The 20,182-nt window shown below is 43.2% G+C and overlaps 1 protein-coding gene across 3 annotated transcripts in view; it reads right to left on the reverse strand.

Annotated features, from left to right (window-relative positions):
* Positions 1–66: 66 nt before the first annotated feature.
* The window catches only part of PLEKHG4B (pleckstrin homology and RhoGEF domain containing G4B), a 132,157-nt gene continuing 112,041 nt past the window's right edge, over positions 67–20,182 (reverse strand). For all 3 annotated transcript variants that reach the window (XM_089776490.1, XM_089776488.1, XM_089776487.1), the window contains exons 16-24: positions 18,730–18,819; positions 18,401–18,625; positions 17,918–18,088; positions 15,875–16,055; positions 9,537–9,653; positions 8,823–9,092; positions 7,744–7,958; positions 2,868–2,927; positions 67–327 (exon numbers count right to left, since the gene is read on the reverse strand). In XM_089776490.1, coding sequence (XP_089632616.1) covers positions 2,886–2,927; positions 7,744–7,958; positions 8,823–9,092; positions 9,537–9,653; positions 15,875–16,055; positions 17,918–18,088; positions 18,401–18,625; positions 18,730–18,819 — 1,311 coding nt within the window. In that variant the 3' untranslated portion in view covers positions 67–327; positions 2,868–2,885. The remainder of the gene's footprint in view (positions 328–2,867; positions 2,928–7,743; positions 7,959–8,822; positions 9,093–9,536; positions 9,654–15,874; positions 16,056–17,917; positions 18,089–18,400; positions 18,626–18,729; positions 18,820–20,182) is intronic.

Genomic DNA, 20,182 nt, shown 5'->3' on the forward strand with positions numbered 1-20,182 from the left:
CAAGATCTACCCTTGCAAGCCTTGAATGCAACCTCTGGAATCAGCAGCTTGTATGCTTATTTGAGAGCAGAATTTAGTTCATGTTTTGGAAGTGCAGATTAAACTCTGCAACAAAACTGCTTTTAAAATGACAAACAAAAATGAAGATGCATGTTCTCTGGTCATTTAAAAAAATATTTCAATTTTTATTTTGCTGCTGCTGAAGCCTCCAGTGAGAGAGTCCATGAAGTGTGTCACAGGTTTTTCATCACAAAGTAAATTTGGGATGATCTGCAACAGCAAGGTCAGGATGGCTTGAAAATGTCTTCATAGTAATTTGACTCATAGCTGTCAAAACAATCCAGAAGTTACTGTGAGACTTACTATTTTTAGTTAAAATCCAAACTGTGAAGCATTCAAACTATTTAGACATTAGCACTTCTGTCTATTATTGTGCTGAAATATGGCAATAAAATACAATTCAGTTTGACTGCTTGATACTGAAACAATTTTTCAATACAAAAAATAGATGTCACAGCAATCTGTATGAGAAAATATTCCTTATTCCCATTTTAAGGAACTTCAATGAACAATTAACCTAAATGTAAATAGTTAATAAAATGAGCTGTTTTAAAATTAAGGTTTTTCTGCAGTGCTCAGCACTGGCCTAACTCTGTTCCATTACAGCTCATGGTAGGATTTCAGTGGGAACAATTAGGCCAGTGGACAGAGTGTTAGAAAATGTCACCCTACGTGTTTAAAGAATCTTTTAACCCTCATCAGAAAAACGTATGTAAAAAAGTTTCAATTTTAAAATCTACTACAGAATGTGTAACTACTGACTCCTGATTGAGATCAAAGCGTGTGTGGGAGCACTCTGACTCTTGAATTAATGAATTACACATAAATACTGCCTAATTGGTTTATTTGTGTAATTATAGTATCTTAGGAATACAGTTTGCAAAGATACAAATTTTACTTATTAGCCGATTAAATCTGTATGGGTGGGGGGAGGGGGAGGAAAGAGATGGAATTGTGGGGTTTATGATAAAAGCATGACATTTGTCGCAATCAGTTTAAGTCAGGGATGGACATAAGGGCCTCCGCGGGCTGAATCTGGCCCACCAAGTGAGTTGATCCAGCCCGCAGAAACCCTGCTGCTCCCCCGCCCCCAACCCAATTAGAGTCTGGGGGCAGGGGAAGCGCACAAAGTTTCCTCCACCCTGCCAGGAGCATGTAGCACTTTGAAGTGCCAGCGCACTCCAAGCAGGGTAGGGGGAGACTTCACACACTCCCCTTCCCCCAAGCCCTGATTGACCTGGAGGCAGGAGGAATGTGCAAAGTTTCCTCTGTCCTAGTCCCACCCCAATCAGGGCTTGGGGGCAGGGGAGCGCGTGACATCTCCTCCTGCCCTGCCAGGAGCATGCGGAACTTCAAAGTGCTACATGCTTCTGGCAGGGCGGAGGAAACTTTGTGTGCTTCCCCCGCCCCCAGGCCCTAATTGGCCTGGGGCTGGGGGAGCGTGCAAAGCTTTTTCCCGCCCTGCCAAGGACATGGGTGCTTAGTGGGAACGGGGAGGCAAAGAGGCTCCTCCACCCCAGACCAAATTATCGCTCACCCCTGGTTTAAGTACTGTAACTCCCTCTGGAGGCTGTGTGCGTGCGCCTCTAGAACGCAAATGTGTGAGGGTCCCAGAGCAGAGGCTGAAGCCCAAACCCTAATGTCTACACTGCAACTGAACAGACCTTTAGTCTGAGCCCTGAGAGCCCAAGTCAGATGGCATGGGCCACCATGGATGTCTAGCAGTAGTGCAGTCATACCCTGAAGGGCTGCAGATAGGCTTGGGAATCAGGGATGTTAAGCAGGAAAGCCAGGGAGTTTATCTGCATGGACTTTCCTAAACTTGGGCTATCTTCCATGACAAGCTAATCTCCTAGGGTACGTCTACACAGAAACATTATTTCTCCTAGGGTACATCTACAAAGCAATAAATTAGACTGCGTCTACACAGCAGGCAGTTATTTCAAAATAGTGTTGAAATACTGTCAAGCTGGAGGACTTCTTGCTCCTCCTCCTGTATGAGGGGTAAGGGAAGTGGGAGGAAGAGTGCTCTATTTCAAAATAAGTGCTGTGCAGATGCTCCCAATTTCGAAATAAGCTATTTTGAAATAAACTGTGCAATTGACGTAGCTCAATTTGTGTAGTTTGTTCCAAGTTAAGACCTGCAGTGTAGATGCTCCCAAAGACCAGCTCAGCTTGCTATGTGTAGCCAGTACCTTCAGCCTACCAGAGTTTGAATTCAGGCATTATGTGCCTGATTCTGTCTTTGACACTTTAGAAGGCATGCTAGAAAAGCATCATCTCTACCAGCCCCTTTCCTCTTTGTTGGCATAAACCTTTAAAATTAAGTAGTTAACTAACACACACACACACACACACAAAACAGCTTAAGCAGAAATCGGCAGTACTGCTCCATGTCAAGCATTATGCAAATGGTGGAATGTAGAATCCATTACATAATTTCATACCACTGTTCTAGCAACATGTATGCAACCCACAAAGCAAATTTTTCGCAACCCACAACGCAAATTGCTGTGGGCCAAAGATGGAGATAAAGTAAACATTCAGTGAAGGAAGAAAGTGAATTACAGGGAGAAATTATAGTACCTTTATACCAGAGCACTCTCTAAAGAAGTTTGTTAATAAGTGACAATTAGGATTCAATAACTTTTCTAATATTGTTAGAACATGCAGATCAGTTTTAAGACATTCCCATATGCCCCAATTTAATTGGTTGTTATTTTATAATTAACGTAACATCCTGGAGTCTTTTTTATTAACTTGATCATTTTAGTATAAGTGTTGAGCTGAGAAAACCAGTTACTTACTGAATTTATGCCTGTCAGTCAAACCATTGTTGAGAGGCCTAATACATGAGAGGTTTTGTTCTGATGGAAAAGGGAGGGAAATCTAATTAAAACCAACATTATAGTTTGCTAGGAATAACCTGGGTCATACCAACATAACAGGATAATTAGAACATTTTCTTCACAATGGCTCACCACGTAACATACTCTTGGTTGTAGGGATAGTTCAAAATGTATCCTTAAGCATTTCTAAATATTAGCTCTGCTTAATCATAAAAAATGGATGATGAAAATATTCAATATCATAAATCTGTTTAGTGTTATACAATACAAATATATGATGCACCATCATCTTTATTGACTGTCTTCCTGATTTTACTATATGCAGGAGAAAATCTTAGCATGCTTTTAGATTTTGGTTTCTAAGAAAATGCTATCTTAAAAGTAATTTGTGTGTGTGCCTTAAATTGCTCTTGAAAACCACAGATTTGTATGTGGCTTGAAAGCTTGTCTCTCTCACCAAGAGAAGTTGGTCCAGTAAAAATTATGATCTTACCAGGTCTCTCTAATGTCCAGGGACTGGTATAGCTACAGATACTCTGCATTGTTGAAACCCATAGGCCTAATCTGACATTCACAATCCTCAAACCAATGGGCATTGAGATAAACTCAGGATTAGGAGAACCCATCTATTTTCAGAGTAGTTACTTTTCTATATATTCTCTAAACAGGCACCCAAATTACTTTTCTATGCAAACCATAAAATCCACAGTTCTCCTCCATGATGGCTTTATCTCTTACACATCCTGATAAGAGCCCATTTCCTCAATTTTATGTCTCTCAATCAAAAGTTTGTGTTGCAGCTAAAATCACTGTGCCTCAAGAGAATGGGTGTCCTTCAGAAGCAGTCCTTGCTTCTCCTTAGACAGCCAACGTAGTCGCTACTGAATGACACCAAGCTGTCCCTCCACCATGTGGCTTCAGCAAACTATGCCTGCCGTGCTCTTAGCTCGGGGAGCAAGGGAAACAGCAAGAGTCTCACACAGCAATGGAGAGGTCAGAGTGTCCACATAGAAGGTGGGTTTTACACTTCCAGCCTCCTGTAGATCAATAACTATGCAGAGTTCAACAGTAAGAATTAAGACTGTGAAAGCTCAAAGGGGTTTCATGAACAATTTAGAGCCAAGTGCTCCAAATTCCTCAGTAAATTCCCAAACCACCAAAACATGTAAGCATGTGAATAATCCTACAAAAGTGAAAGACCCTACACCAGGGGTGGGCAAAAGGGCCGCCGTAGGCTGGATCCAGCCTGCCAATCAGGTTGATCCAGCCTGCAGAGGTCCTGTCACTCCTGCCAAATAGTACCTGGGGGCAGGGAGAAGCCCATGAAGTTTCTTTTGCACTGCCAGGAGCTAGGGTTGCCAGATGGTTGAAACAAAAACACTGAATCCTCCCCCCGCCCCCCCAAAAAAACACAGAGAAAGAATTCTGTAGGGGGGGAACCAAAAAAAAAAAAAGGGACTCCAAGGACTTAAGTCAAAAATTAAAATTCAAAATAAAATAAAATAAAATAAAATAGCATGTCCCATTTAAGAGTGAGTACAGGGATAGGAACAGGGAAGCAGTTGAGCACTAAGACCCAGGGGAAGGATTGTTGGGGGCTGGGGTCGAGGGGTTGGATTGAGGCCGCTGAGTGTTTGTAGGGTTGCCAGGTGCCAGGCATTTTTGCCTCCTGGCCAGGGAAAAATTCAGGGAATACTGAACATCTCAGGTGTCCGGTATTCTCTGAATTTTTTTAATGGACAGGAGCTGAAAATACCAGACAGTCTGGGTGAATACCAGCCACCTGGCAACCCTACCAGGAGTGCATGGCTCCTGGCAGGATGAGAGGAGATTCTGCAAGCTCCCCTACCCCCAAGCCCTGACTGGCCTGGGGATGGGGAGAGAGTGCAAAGTTTTCTTTGCCCTTCCCCAGCCCTGCAAGGAGTGCACGGCGCTAAGAAGCGCCACTTGCTCCTGGCAGGATAAGAGGAGGCTTCACACACTCCCCCGCCCCCAGGCACTGATTGGCCTGGGGGGAAGAAAGGGGAGCCCGTAAAGTCTTCTCCCACCACTGGGGCATGGGTGCCTAGGGGGAACCTCGGTCTGTGGGTGGGGAAGCAGGGAAGTAAATTGGCCCCACCCGTTCCAGCATGGCCCGGGGCCACTTCAAAAATGTATGAAGTGGCCTCCAGCAAAAAATTATTGCCCACCCCTGCCCTACATGCATGTTGAAACTTAAGCACATATTTAAGTGCTTTTTGCTGGATCAGCACTTATGTTCACGCCTATGCATGTTAAAAAAGGAGTGCAATGTGTGCTTAAAAAGAGCCCATCTCCTAAGCTCTGGATTGTTGGGAGATGTTCCCTAATTAAATGTGGCAGTAAGAACAATACAAATGCTGGGCACCTGGAGTGAGGTGTAAGACAAAAAATGGAGGAGGCTTAAGGAAATGAATGCTGAATGTACAGACAAGCTCATACACTGCCTGCAAAATGCAGCAGAACTATTGACAGTAATTGCACTTAGTATATTTCATCAATGGCTGGAATAAGTCACAGCACAGTGTTCTTGGCTCACTTTTCTCTGGATAGTTTGGCAGAGGAGACGTTTGATGCATGCTTTGGTAGGCGTTTACAGCCAAGGGAAAATAGATAGGGTCTCCATTCTAATCTATATTGGTCAGAAAGTCTTGATTTAATCCTGGATCAGGGAAGCTCTAGCTTCCTTCAGCACTAGGTAGGTAAAAGAGTAGTCTGCAGATGTTCCTTCGCCACACCCAGGATATCCATAAAAACCTCATGGATTCCACTGCTTACCAGCCAGAAAACAGCTGTGTTATACTGTTTTGGCTGTGTGTTCCATTGGTAGGAAAATGTGGCCTATATTCTGTGACTTCCTGTTTCCATATAGAACAATATAATACTTTGAATCAGTAAGAGTTTTAGTTTGTTCATTTCCTTAGTTGATTTAGGGCCGTATTCTGAGACCGTAGCTAGTTGTGCATCTATGCACATACAAATGTGTTTTCCTGTGTGTGCATTATGGTTAGATAGTCATACATTCCAATTTATGTACTTGTGGGACTACATAGATTACCATCCAACCATGTACACACACAACCCTTGATTTGCACTCCTGCATCCAACTTTGCATAAAGCAAAGTAGGTAGGTGTTTGCACTGTGCCAGTCTAATTCTTGATATATCATGGTGGATTTTATTTATCCCCGTTGAAATCTGTAGGATTACCTGGGAATATAGCATAGGTATTTGTAAACAGAACCAGCCTCACATGGCTCCAAGAAGGGATCATGTTGTCATTAATGTCCTTGAGTAAACAGGGATTTTCATTATAAATTACATGAAATCATACAGTATATACTGTAGTATTGAAGCACCAGGAACATGAACCTTAAAAAGGTGGTTGCTCTCACTAATCCTAACTCTAGTAGCACCATGCACTTTACTTCCTAATTGTTTTAACTTTACAAGTTCTAGCTATGTGAACCTCTCCCTTAAATCACCTTACCTTAATGTACCAACATTAATAACCTATATTTATTGTGTTCTAACTTTATTTTTTTCAAGTTGGCATGTAACTAAGTGACATTTAGGACCTTGAGGATACTTTGCTGACTGCATATCCTGTTGGGTAGCATCCTCTAGCCTTTTGTCCTCTATTATAACTAAATTTTATTAGTAATGCTGACAAAAGGAAGCTCTATTCTTTATTTGCCTGTAAATTTTAAGGGCACCTGCAATTCTGATGGGTGTTGGCTCCAGACTTCAGGGTGTTACAGATTCTGGGAGGAGTGCAGAGATTGCATATAATCTTTGTCACTCAGTGAGTGAGTGAGAAGTGGCTGTTGCAGTGTATCCCTACTTTCTTTAGGGTGCCAGGCTATATCTGGAGTGGCAGTCAGAGCAAGGTGTTAAAGTGAGTCTGGGGTTTCATTCTCACGGTTTTACGTGGGTGCCTCTTTGGGTTGGGGAGGATCTAGACTGGGTTGTACTCCTGCAGCTGGAAATTCTTTTGTGAGGGGTACTGAAGACTTTTCACAACAGCAGGACAAGAGATACAGCTGCCAATTCCAGCACTGTTTATTGACTGCTCAAATGTCACTTTTAGCCACCACTGTCAAAGACAGTGCAGCTTCTATTCTAGCTTACAGAGCAAGAGGCGCTTCATTTGTTTGTGTCATCCTATTTTAAGTGCTTACTCCAAATCCATAAGGACAGATTCTGCCACATTTACACTGAGTAGGGACTTACTCCACAAGAAGCACCATTAAAATCAATATGACTATTCACAGAATAAGGTACAACATGACGAAGGGCAGCAGAGTATGGCCAATATAAACACATTCCACTTACATAAAAACAAAAGGTATGTTGACCTTCTGATGTCCTGGCAGTTCAGTGCACTTAGCGTAAGTGGGCCAAATTCTGTTCTCAGTTACACCAGTGTACGGCACAGTAATTCTGCAGAACTCAGAGTAGAACTGCAATTGAAAGTAGCATTTGGACCAGGAAAAGGCTTTTAACGTGAATGTGGTGGCTGGCAACAGGTGACACTCATATGACCTCACTGGGGTCATCATTGCAACTATGCAGCATATTACAGTTATGCAACCCAAAGGAAGCCAACAGGTTGCATGGGTGTAACTGACAGCAGAGTTTGCCTCCAAGAGTCTGAGTTCATTGTAAAGTATGCACAGATCAAGTCCCTATAATCAGGGCCTTAGATAACAGTTAAGTTTGGTATCGCCATATTGGTAAAATTAGTGGTAATCAGTATAAGTGAAATCAATGAAGACTTTTTGTATGACTTGTGGGCTAAAGAGAGAAACACTTACCGCTGTGACATACTGGTTGGTGTGTTTTGATCTAGGATTCTTCTCAGGGAGCGCAGGAGATGTGCACTGGGAAGGTGGCTTAGAGTCAGGATTTGAAGCACCTTCATCCAAGAATGTGTCTGTAGAGAGCTGGGACAATCCAGGATGAGCAGAACTACTAAAGCAACTCATACTTTCACCTGAAGTGCACTGGGATGACTCTGAACTCTCTGTGACTATAATGGGAAGAAAGCACGTGAAGTTAAGACTCTGTCTAGGCCTGCAGTCCAACAGCTTTACACATTTAAAGACAACACATCTCTCAGTTTCTAACATTTTAGGACGGCTACCTATACAGACTGAACACCATACTCTGTATGTGGCCTAATCAGTTTGGTATAGACAATTTCCTTAGCTGTATATGCCCTTCTTGATAAAAGCCACCATCCTAATAGCCTTCTCCATGGATGTGGGCATTGGACTGAGGGTGCATGTGGACACACAGACAGACACACACAACAAGCTTAGAGGAAGGCTAAGATTTCCTTGCTCTAAGGAGCCTGTGCAGTGATTCAGTCAGTGTCACGATTCTCTCTCTTATTTGGTTCATGTATTTAAAGAGCTGTGAAAATGAAAAGTTTACCGTAACAACTTGCAGAGGCACTACTTATCATCCCCCGAGTGACAGCAATGGCTCTAGAGAGCAGTAGGAGCAGCCATGATTATTGCTACCTACAGTGGCGAATTTAGGGCAGGGCGAGCAGGGTGGCTGTCCTGGGCCCCGTGCTTCTTGAGGCCCCACGCATGCGCTGTGGCACCACGGCGCATGCGCCATATCAAAGGAGGGGCCCCGCGAAATTTCACTGCCCTGGGCTCCGCGGCACTCTCATCCGCCCCTGGCTACCTAGAACTAGAAATATGATAAATGTGAGGGACTAAAAGGCACAGCTTGGAGACATAAATCACATAGCCCCAATGTATTGTACTTGCACACATATGTGTGTGCTGATCCGTCAAGATGCAGATTAGAACCAGAACAACTTGCCATGTCCCAAATCCTTACAAATCCCTTTGTAACACAGATACTGATAGTCACTTACTCATTGAAGGCTGACTGCCAGTTTCCTGCTCCAGCTCATCTTCCTCAATGCAGGTTCTAATATCATAGGACCATTGGTAGAAGGGTGGTCCTAGTAAGCCTGGATGAGGTGGGCTGGAATACACATGCAGGTTCAGTGAACCCAAAATGGAAGAAGAGGACTGGCTGCTTGAAGAAGATGTGCTACTGTTTGAGATAGTGGAATGCGGCCTTTTAAATGGAGTGGAGTGGTCAAATGAAGACACTGCTATTGATGCTCGAGATCTCGATTCTACAAGCAAACAAAAACCTTTATCACTGGAAAAGAACAAGGTGAATAAGAGGAAATGCTCTTTTGAACACAAAATAAAACAGTACTGAGTTAGCCTATTACAATTCATCTGTCATCTTCTACTACTACAACTTCTACTTGAATTAAAATATTATTGAACTGACTTTTGGAAAGTCCATATGTTCAGCCCTCTGCTGCCTGCATGCTCCCCAGATTTTCTGACAAGGAGAGACTGAATACACTTTGAAGTCTGTATTGCCAAAATTCTATGAGCTTAACAACAGAAATTAGATACTAAATCTACTACACTGATACAAAAGTAAGATCAATTCTATGCAGAAATATGTTACCATCAATTTTTTTTAAGAGCATGAAGCAATCAGTGAAGACCAACTGGAGAGTGGGAAGGTTGACCATTAATGGAATGTGGATAGTAGACTGTACCTGTTCCCTTCATAATGTAATCGATTGCTCGGTCGCTTATGGCTGCGTCACTAGGCTTGATATCCATGAAAGGTTTATTGCCTATTCCCATTGACACCATTTCTTGCATTCTGAGTTCTAAAGGGAAAAAATGCACACATGAAAAATGTCAGAAACCCATTTGGTGTTTTAGTGATGCTGCTATGGGAGGACAACAATATTTTTATCTTTCCAGTGCTCTCTGCTGTAGATCACTAACTCCCTACAGGAGAGAAAAGCATTTTTCAGCTGCAAACACTTGAGCTCTGGAGCCAGCCAGACACTGGTAGCTTGAGCAGGTCAGACTACATGCTAGTGCAGATTCTTTTAGCTCATGGGAGAGAGGTCTCCTGTCACCTTAATTACCCCAGTCCCCAGAAGTGGCAGTACACGTGTTGGCAGAAGAAGCTCTCTCACTGACATTGGTGCTTAGGTCAGTGTAACTTGCACTGGTCAGAGGTGGTGGTGGGATAGCTTATTCACACCGCTGAGAAACATAAATACTGCCGTAAGCTCCAGTGTATACAAGGCCTCCACGTTAAAGCAAGTGGAATAGAAATATAAGCTTTCATTGAACCTCTTTTATCTCAAGGAGAAGGATTTGTCCCTCCAGCACACGGAAGCCTGAGGAATTGTACCCATCAGCCCTCACTCCTCAGTGGCTTTATTTCTAGCACTCAGTGATCTCTCATATGCCTCTGCTTCCAGTTCCCTACAGATTATCCTTATAAGTTAAATAAGTGGCTTGTATAAAGGCTCAGTTTGTTCAAAGGTTTCATTGTGCACAGATAGTTCCCCTTTCTTCTAGACTAGAGCTCACATTCAGCTGGAGTCATCCACAGTATGGTGCCACGTAAGTATTTTCAAATGTAGAGGGAGCCCCAGCAGGCCCCAAGCTCCAAGCCTGGTGCCCCTCCCCACCACAGGGCTGAAGCCCTGGTGCATCACCCGGGACTGAAGACCTGAGTCCTGGAGTGCCCCAATCCGCAGCGCACACACCCTGTATAAACCTACTCCCCACAGCTGAAGCCCAGAGCCCTCAGATCCCTAATCCCACCACCCTGCTGCAGGGCAAAATTCCAGAGCCACTCCCCACCCATTGGGCCTGGAGTTTTTATAGCATATTGGGGGAGTGGAGGCTTAAGGTGCCACAAAATAATCCAAGAATATAAGACTTGCTTTCTTTTTAATACCTTACGTGTCATTAATTAACCCCTGGTCTGCAGTATAAATGGATTTATTGTTTCTCTAATAACTGTGGATTAAAGTGCACACAGATGAATAGAAGTAGTAGGCACTGACTGGTACTTCAAAGCCTTAGTCTGGTAGCAAAGTATCTCAAAGTGGCTGGGAACTATTCTACTAAAAATGCAGTAAGGTAAACGAATCTGAGAGTACAGTTATCACCATTCATCAGGCATATGATCTTTGAAGGGATATTTACAAAATAACAGAGACAAATGGAAACTAACCATACACATATACAGCAAGCCTTAATAATAAAAATAAAGATGTACAAGCATCTTTACATATTATAAGAACTTAGAAATATCCAAATCCCTAAGAGACTGTTTCTCAGAAAGAAAAAAGTTCCTAAAGCTGCAGCATTAATTCATGGAATGCCCAGGTGGATTTAGAATAAATATGCTATGTCCCTCCTGCTTTGTTCATATCTGTTCCTTTCATGTCAGTCCTGAGCTTACTGTACTACTTCTCTTGTGGTGTGAATTAGGAATTTCTGAGAGGAATTCCGAAGTGATTGGCTAGAGAATTAAAAAAGGATTAGAAAAAGAGAACAACATTAAAGTGCTATGAATTACCTAATTAGTATCCTAAGTTTAATTCTCACTATAATGCTAACTTAGAACTTTATGTTTGTGTAAGAATACATACCTCCCCTTCCCCTTCAAACTTTAGTAGCATTAATGCCCTCATTGCAATGCATGGGACAGGGCTAAAGAAACAAGGTATGGACATTTGTAAAAAAAACCATACTTCTCCTGGGACCTGATTAAGCAATAGATGAGATGATTCTATGTCAGCCTGAGGAAGACTGGAAAATTTGGCACCCACAATAAATGTGTTTTTCAGGGTAGTCTGTAACTTCTGCTAAAATGGGCAATCTGGAAATTTCCCTCCCCTAATCCTTGTTGAATTCTGTGATATTAACACAAATCTTTTTAAGAGAGTCAGGGTACGTCTACACTAGCTTGTTAGTTTGAGCTAGGTAGGGTAATGAGGGCAAGCGGAGTTGCAAATGAAGCCCGGGATCATTTGCATGTTTCTGGGTGCTGCCATTTTTAAAAATGGGGGATTTAAAAATGGCGGCGCCCGGGAACAGGCAAATGAAGCCCAGGATATTTAAATCCCAGGCTTCATTTGCAACTCTGCTTGCCCTCATTACCCTACCTAGCTCGAACTAATGAGCTAGTGTAGATGTACCCTTAGTTACCAAGTTTTTTTGTATTGGTAAGTGCAAGAGTCTTAGCATCTGCATTAGTGACAGGTCAGAAAACATGGGCCAAATGAGCCTTTCAGTTTTGAAATCTTAATCTGTGTTTGTATTTACCAATCAAAACTGTGACACAGGTGATCTTTGTCTTGACTAGCATTTAAAGAAGTATTATTAGGACCAACAGGTTCTAAAAATCTGGTGTAGACAAGGCAGGGAAGATGTTAACAGTTGCTAACTGGTTGTGGTTGAGTCGATCAGAAAGAAGTAAAAGTGCACATTTTTTCCCTTCTGTTCCAGTATTTGTTTATAGCAATTAAATATCTGACACAAAAAATAAAATTAAAAAATAGTACCACCTGCTGAATCCTGTTTCATGCTACAGAGCATTTTTGGGGAAATGGAATACTGGTTGTGTTTAAGCTTCAAATCAACCAGCTAGCACATGTTAAAGTTTACACTGTAGCATCTCCCCAGAAATGCTTACCACCAAATAGCATTCTGCCCCAAAGTTACTATTTTTTAATTTTCCTTTTTCTGAGTCAAGGATTTAACTTCTAAATTAAAATAACCTGAAAAGGGGGGCAAAATCATGCCCATTTCTTCATTATGTTGTATAAATAAGTCCTAAAAGGTTAGAGCTCCTCCCCCCTTTTTTTTGTTGCTTCTCTTCTCTTCCTTCCTTCCCTGTTTGACTTTCACATCAGAAATGTTTATCCTATTTTTTTGGTCTATTGATGGCTGCAAAATGGTAGGAATATGACATTAGAGATACCATAACAACATATACCGTAATTTCTTATGCCAATCAATCTGTTCCACCTGGTATTTAGCTGGGACATTCTGAGCACCTTTCCCAGACCTGAAGAAGAAGAGCTCTATGGAATCTTCAAAGTGTCTACCACCAATTGAAGTTAGCCAATAAAAGATATCACCTCTCCCATCTTGCCTTACAGATACCGTGCAGTGAAATTGTTTCAAACTCTTTGATTTCTTTGTTATTGGTTTTGTCTGCATCTATTTAAGTTAGGACCCTGACAAATCCATAGGCGAGAGATGTATTGCTTTAAGATTTAATTTGTCCTTCAGTTAAGGACTAAGAAAGCTCACAATTCACATCTGGAACTTCCTGTAACAAAACCAGGAAAGACCAGAGCTCCCTGTGATGATATTTCTAACATTAAAACAAATGAGGAGAGCTCACCAACTTGAAGATTTGTCACAAGCGACCAGTAACATGTGTTACCTACTAGCTCTGTGTTCTCAGGGAACTAGGGCATAATACTCATGGAAGACTCCCGCTCCCACCCGGGCCTCTGCTTGAACCAAAACCAAAGCAATAAAAAGACAGGAGAAGACACACCTAACCCCCTTACAAGGTTGATAGGGTGACAGGATTAAGAAAACATCCCGAGCCTTATCTGCATTGAAGATACGACAGAAAGACACCTCTATTAGCATACAGAATGGCACTTCTAAAGCAAAAACTGCACTGAATTATAGAATATAGAAAGCAGGAAAGCTCTGCCTGGTGAGAAATCTCTGTTCTGGATGCTAATGAACCCACACCTACCCACACTCAGATCAGTAATTATCAGACCAATTTTAGTAATAAATCCTCTATTGGTATCCAAAATACTGAAATTGCCTAACTGCATTATGAGCTTCCCCCAAGGAACACCACCTATAGCAAGGAATGATCAGTTTCTATCGTCTAGCCCAGTGGTCTCCAACCTTTTTACATCCAAGATCACTTTTTAAATGTCAGAACAAGCCAAGATCTACCGCCCCATCCTTCCCCCAAGCCCCCCACCCTTTCCTTGAAGCCCTGCCCTCTCTATTCTCCTCCTCTCCATCACTTGCTATCCACAGCCCTTATACACTCTACACTGCTGCTTTTTTTCCGATTCTTCTGTAGGAAGAGGTTTGTCCCACATTTGACCTGTCTAGACTGGACCAAATGTCAGAAAAACCCCATTCTTTCAGAAGCCCCCTTATTCCTCGTGGGGTGTGTGTGCAGGACTGTTATGATGTTGCGGCCAGATGGGTGCTTGACCCCAACTGGGAGTTTGTTGGCCAGGCTTCATTGTTAAATAAAATACTATGTCAAACCTAAAAAGTTTCTGCATTGTCATTATTTCTGAGAAGGGCAGGGAATCTGTTTTGAGTCAGGGGTCACTGACACACAGAAAAGTCAGCTGGGGGCCACACAAGTGAGATGCAAAAAAAAAAAACCTCCTTCAACCCTCCCCCCAAGCCTCACTAATGTGGCCCCAACTGTGCTGGTGGGAGCAGGGGACATGGTACTGGGTAAGGGTGCTAATGGGTGCTGGGCCAGGGGACAGGGTGCTGGGGTGGGGACAGGGTGCCAGTGGGGGACAGGGGACAGGGAGTCCCCTGCACCTGCCTCCTCCAGGGCCTCCTCCCGCCTTCCTCCCCCGCAGAGGTGGGAAGCCCCAGCGCGCACCTCCTCTGGAGACGACTCCTCCCTCCCACAGAACAGGGAAGCCCCAGCATGCGCCTCCTCTGAGGACTCTCCCAAGCCCCAGCAAGTTCCCGGCATTCCACAGACCTGGGGGAGGGGAGCAGTCAGCGCACTTCCAGAACCCCCGGAAGTGGCATGCAGTTGCTGGACTTCCGTCCACCCTGCAGGAAAATGGCACTACTTCCATTGTCGCTGGAGTTAGGTAGTGGGGCTTCTTGCAGGTGTGGGGAAATGGGGGGAGGGGGCAAATGCCTCGCGATCAACTGGTTGTGCCCTCACAATTGACCAGTTGATCACGATCAATGGGTTGGTGACCATGGGTCTAGCCTACACAAAACAGTATCTGTTTTCCCATCCATTGACCCATAGAGAAATCTAGTGTCCCCCTTGAACCACTGTTGTTTCCCTACAAAAACCCCTACCCTATGCTCAAGTAAAGTGTTCTGATACCTGGGTCTAAACTCTACATCCGTTCCATTGGGACTTCATGTGCTTTTGAACTACAAAGAGCTCTTCTTCCAATCTGGGAAAAGAACTCCCAGCATCACAGCAAAATGCAAGGAGGAACACATAGTTTAGCATAAGTAGTTAGCCCATATTCTAAAGGGACCATTCGAGGTTGAGTGGTCTGTTAACATCTCTGCAGTCATAGGACAAAAAGAGGAGTTAGTGGGTTACAGATTGTTGTAGTAAGCAATAATAATCTCTTGTCTACACTACCAAGTTTTGTTGCCAAAAACTGCCTTTTGGAGCATACACACTTCAATGTGACTTTTGTTTGACAAATACTCAGTTTCAGTGATAAAAAACTTCCATCCCTAGGAGAGAGCTCTTTCTTTCCCCTTCCATTTATCGTCCACAAAGAGCCCATGTAGACAGTGCTGTTTGTTTTGTTGACAGAACTGGCTTCTGCCAGTATCCCACAATGCCTGCCCTGTGTCATGTGCATTTGCTCACACTGTCGATGATGGTGACCCCAGTGTGGACATCATCTGTGAACAGAGGAAATAAATGTGAACACCCTCTGGTGATTTTTGTTTTATTGACTTTTGGGTGCTGACATAAGTTTTATCAATCACACTTGGTAATGTAAACAAGACCCTAGTGTTTAAAAGCTAAGGCTTGCCCACAATGCTAGCAACATATCTAGAGGGCCCTCCCAAAGCCTGCTAATCATATAGAGACAACTTTATTGTGCTGTATTTGTTTTAGGAATGCTGTTTGCAGAAGCTGTTTTCAGATTGCATTTTAAAAAAAGTCTTTGGTGACTGCAGACAAGTAAAAGTCACATAACATTAATGTCTAATTTGCCTTGCTTACAGAACTAGCAGGAAAAAATTGCTAAATCCTTCAATCTCTTTCTAAATTAAATAGTTGGTGTACCTCGGTTTCTCAAAGCCTGTCTCCAAAGTATCCGTCCTATGATATTGGTCCAAGCAATTTTAACTTCTGTCGAGTTTGCTTGAAGGATGTATGTGTCCTGGGATTTCCTCCTCCTTCTGAACCAGATTTCAAATCGCAGACCACTATCTCCAACATTCTCTGTCATCCCAATTTCAGCAGTCTAAAATAATATTTAAAAAGCATACATTCAGCTGCATGGAAACATGTATAATAAACTAATCAAATGAAATTTTACGCATTGCTCATTCTGTGATGTAGAAAAATGTCTTCATCTTGATTCCTTGGTAGTACAGCTTGTACTTGTAGTTGCACATATTTTTCTGTTTGAATTTCCAATTGCCTGACAGCACTCGCTGTTGTGTTCCCATGTGACCTCCTTGTAAGAGCAGCATGGAGCTGGCAGTGTTAATTTCTAGGACAAGGGTGGGGAATAATTGTTTATGCGGGGCCACTGTGAGAATTTAGAAAGTGGTTGAGGGCTACACTCTTACATGATATTAATGAAGGAAGTGTGGGGTCTGGGATGGAGGTTGGGAGCAAAAGGGAGCTTGGGGTAAGGGACTGGGGTGCAGGAGGGAGTGTGGGGTCTGGGAGGGAGTTTGAGTGAAGGAGGCAGTTATAACCTGGGGCACTGGACTGGAGTGCAGGGGTTTGGGTTGTGACCTAGGACAGGAAGGGCTTGTGACCTAGAGTAGGGGATTATGGTGCAAGGGTTTGGGACGCGACCTAGGACACAAAGGGATAGTGATCTGCGGCAAGGTATTGGGGTGCCGGATCTGGGACAGGACTTGGGTGCAAGGGGGCAGAGGGTTTGGGTATGTGGGCTAGGCGGGGCAGGACTGGGGGGCAGAGGGTTGGAGAAGGGAGGGGCTGGGGTGCCAGGGGCAGGCTCTGGCCAGGATACTTAACTGGGTGATTCCCAGCCAGCAGCTCAGCTTTTCTCAACCAGCCAGCCAGCTTGCCCCACCTAGGCATAGGCTGCAGGGCCAAGTGCATGTGAGAGTAACTACAAGCCAGAGGGGAGGGCACATGGTGCTCCGTGGCTGCCTGTTATTCAAACAGGAAGCTCCCATTGGCCGGTTTCTGGCCAGAAACCAGGCAATGGGATTGTGCTGGGGCTGGGGGCTGCACCTGAAGCTTTCTTCCCCCACCCCTCCAGGCTCATAGTTCTGAAAGAGAAATGACCCAGCAACTGCTTTTCTGAACAGTGTGTGGGTGGGGCGAGGCAAGCAGGGAGCCTGCCTTTGTCTCCCTTCTACGTCCGTGGGCCAGATCCAATGGCGTGGTGGGCCAGATCTGGTCTGTGGGTTGTATTTTGCACAGCCTCCTCAAAAGTTCAGAGAACTGCAAGGAATTAAGTTGAAGCTGAATATCTGGGAGCAGATCTTCAGCTAGCGGATGTTGTCATAGTTCAACTTATATCAGTTGAGGATCTGCTCCTTGGGGTCTAGTATGTAGGGTGAATGGTATGTATGGTCCCAGTTCAACAACACAGTTCAGCATATGCTTAAAGTTAAGCACATGCTTATGTGCCTTGGTGAATCAGGGGTCTCACATATATGGTGTTGCTAACCAAGGGTAGTTACAAATTCTGGCTACAAACACCTCTCTTTCAAGACAGAGAGGTACAAATCTATAGTCAGAATAGTGGCTGAGCGTTCATGACTACATCTCTGCTGTTTCTTGTTGTGATGAAAGAAATGTTAAAAATAATGATGTCTACAGGAAACACCTGATTTTCTGGGAATCCTTTCCAGCAAGATATGCATGCATTTATGATACAGTGTCTATACAAACAAACATGTTTGGGTAATTTTACTCATCAGTTTCTGTCTCTCTCATTTCTTCCAACTTAAAAAAAACCCCACATGTAAACTACTTGAAATGTACCATGTAATGGAACTGTGATCCTTCACCTACCATTGTCAAACAGATGGGGTTCCTGTCCAGTGCAGAAAACTAAGCAGAGGGCAGGCGGCATTGTACATGCTATCCAAAACATTACAGCTAGATTAAATTTACCTTGAATGACTGTTTGTACATATAGATGTCGTATCCCCCGTCAATCTTCTTTGTTTTGCTAAACAAGATGAGGTCTTCAAAAAGGAAGACATGTCTCAAATACTTCTTTCTTCCACAGCAAACAATAAACTCATCTTGACACCTCAGCTGTCCTTGCTCTTTCAAATTGACCTGATTGGAGAAAATGACCACACTACTTAGGAAGAGAAAAGACTGGGCCAATTTTGTCTAGTCCAAAGAAGAATGGAGGAAGGGTACAATATCACTTAGATTGCACCCTTTTTGGGCCACAGACTATCTTCTTGTTCTGGATTTGTACAGTACCTGGCACATGAAATCCTGGTCCGTGACTGGGACTCTTATTTGCTTCAGCATAACAACAATAATAAATAACCTGCCCATTAACTACTTTCCGGTTCTGAATGAAAACTGCAGCAGTAAAGCCAAAGGGATATTTGAAAGGAAGGACTGAGAAATGCTTACATCACACCCTCTAATGGCATCCATTGCAAGCAAGTCATTTCCATGTCGAAGCTGGAATTTCACCATTTCTTCGGCTGCCCTGAGATCATTGAGCTCCTGCTCCTGGGTCTTCGTGCACTCTTTGATCATATCTTTTAGAAGAAGAGCATATTTGCTCATTCTTTGAATAGGCTTCAGTAAATAGGAAGCCAGATCCATCTTGTCACTCAAATCCCGTTGTTTATTCTGTGGGAATATTAGAGGAATGTATAAACATTACTTGTATAAACACACAGCAGTGAGTGATGTTCATACAATTCACATTAAATAAGAAGCTGGATAGCAATTACTTTAAAGAAGGCATTTCCATGGCTTGTAAGCAAAGCATCTGACTGTGGTTTGTTCTTGCTGTATAATGCGTACATTCCAAACTGTTCTTCCTGAAAAAGAAGAGGAAAAGACATTGTTAGTCCTTGTTATTTTCTGTTTCTCCAATAATCAATTCTTTCTCCATTTAACAGATAGTTTTGTACAGAAATCTTGCATAGTTTATAACATACCCTCAGATGTATTTCAAATACAAAACTGCAGGAGGTGCTGTAATCTAGACAAACTTTGGCAGTGAACATCCTAGGGCAATTTGTTTAATAGATTTAGTTCTCTATTGTTTACAGGTCTTCCAGTTCCAACAATTTACAAAATTCTTCTGTTTCAAATATCATTGATGGCAGACATTTCTGGAGCACACTTCATAATATCAAAATGTTCAATCAGCCAGGCTGACTTTAAATATTGGCATATCATGTGAGCTGACTCAATGACTGTGTTAGGAGCATTCACTGACTAAGGGCTGCTCACATGAGAAAAGTGTTGTCTGATGCTTGCTAGGGTTAAGTTACAACTTTTAGAAACTGAAAAGCCACTCTGGGTGGGCTCACAAAGATTCCTTGGCATCTAAATGCAAGTTTTAGGCTCTACTACAATTCCCAAAGCTCTGCTGAACCCTTCAGGTGCTTAAACTCTCTTTGTCCTGGTCTACATGAGGATCTTATTTAAAAAAAATAATCTCCCCATAAGGTTGAATTTATAAGCTGTGTGTCCCCACTACCAAGCTCGTTATTTTGAAATAATGGGCCACAGAATGCTTTTCATCAGAAGTAACGCCAATTCTGAAATAGTAATTTCTACATAACAGTAGCATGGACATTCCGGTGCTGCTAATTGGAACTTTTTGGCCTCCAGGAGGCCTCCTGCAGTTCCCCAGAGTGCTTCCTGGGGCTCAAGGTCCGAGATAGGCTCTGTCAATGTGGACACACTACCTCGGATTCATTTTGATGCTTCCCTGTAGTGAGGACATGCTAGTTTGAATTTGTTGAATTAGGAGTTCTGAAGTCTAATTTAGTCATTTTGAAATTGTTTCCTAGTGTAGACATTGCCCTAGTGTCTACATTTTCTGGGTAAAAGATCTCTCAGGGTATGTCTACACTACCCTCCTAGTTCGAACTAGGAGGGTAATATAGGCATACCGCACTTGCAAATGATGCCTGGGATTTGAATTTCCCGGGCTTCATTTGCATAAGCGAGGCGCCGCCATTTTTAAAACCCCGCTCGTTCGAACCCCGTGCAGCGCGGCTACACGGGGCACGAACTAGGTAGTTCGAACTAGGCTTCCTAGTTCGAACTACCGTTACTCCTCATTCCACGAGGAGTAACGGTAGTTCGAACTAGGAAGCCTAGTCCGAACTACCTAGTTTGAGCCCCGTGTAGCTGCGTTGCACGGGGTTCGAACGAGCGGGGTTTTAA

This window comes from Pelodiscus sinensis, chromosome 2, assembly GCF_052426305.1.
Source record: "Pelodiscus sinensis isolate ZL-2025 chromosome 2, ASM5242630v1, whole genome shotgun sequence".
In the NCBI taxonomy this organism is placed as follows: Eukaryota; Metazoa; Chordata; order Testudines; family Trionychidae; genus Pelodiscus; species Pelodiscus sinensis.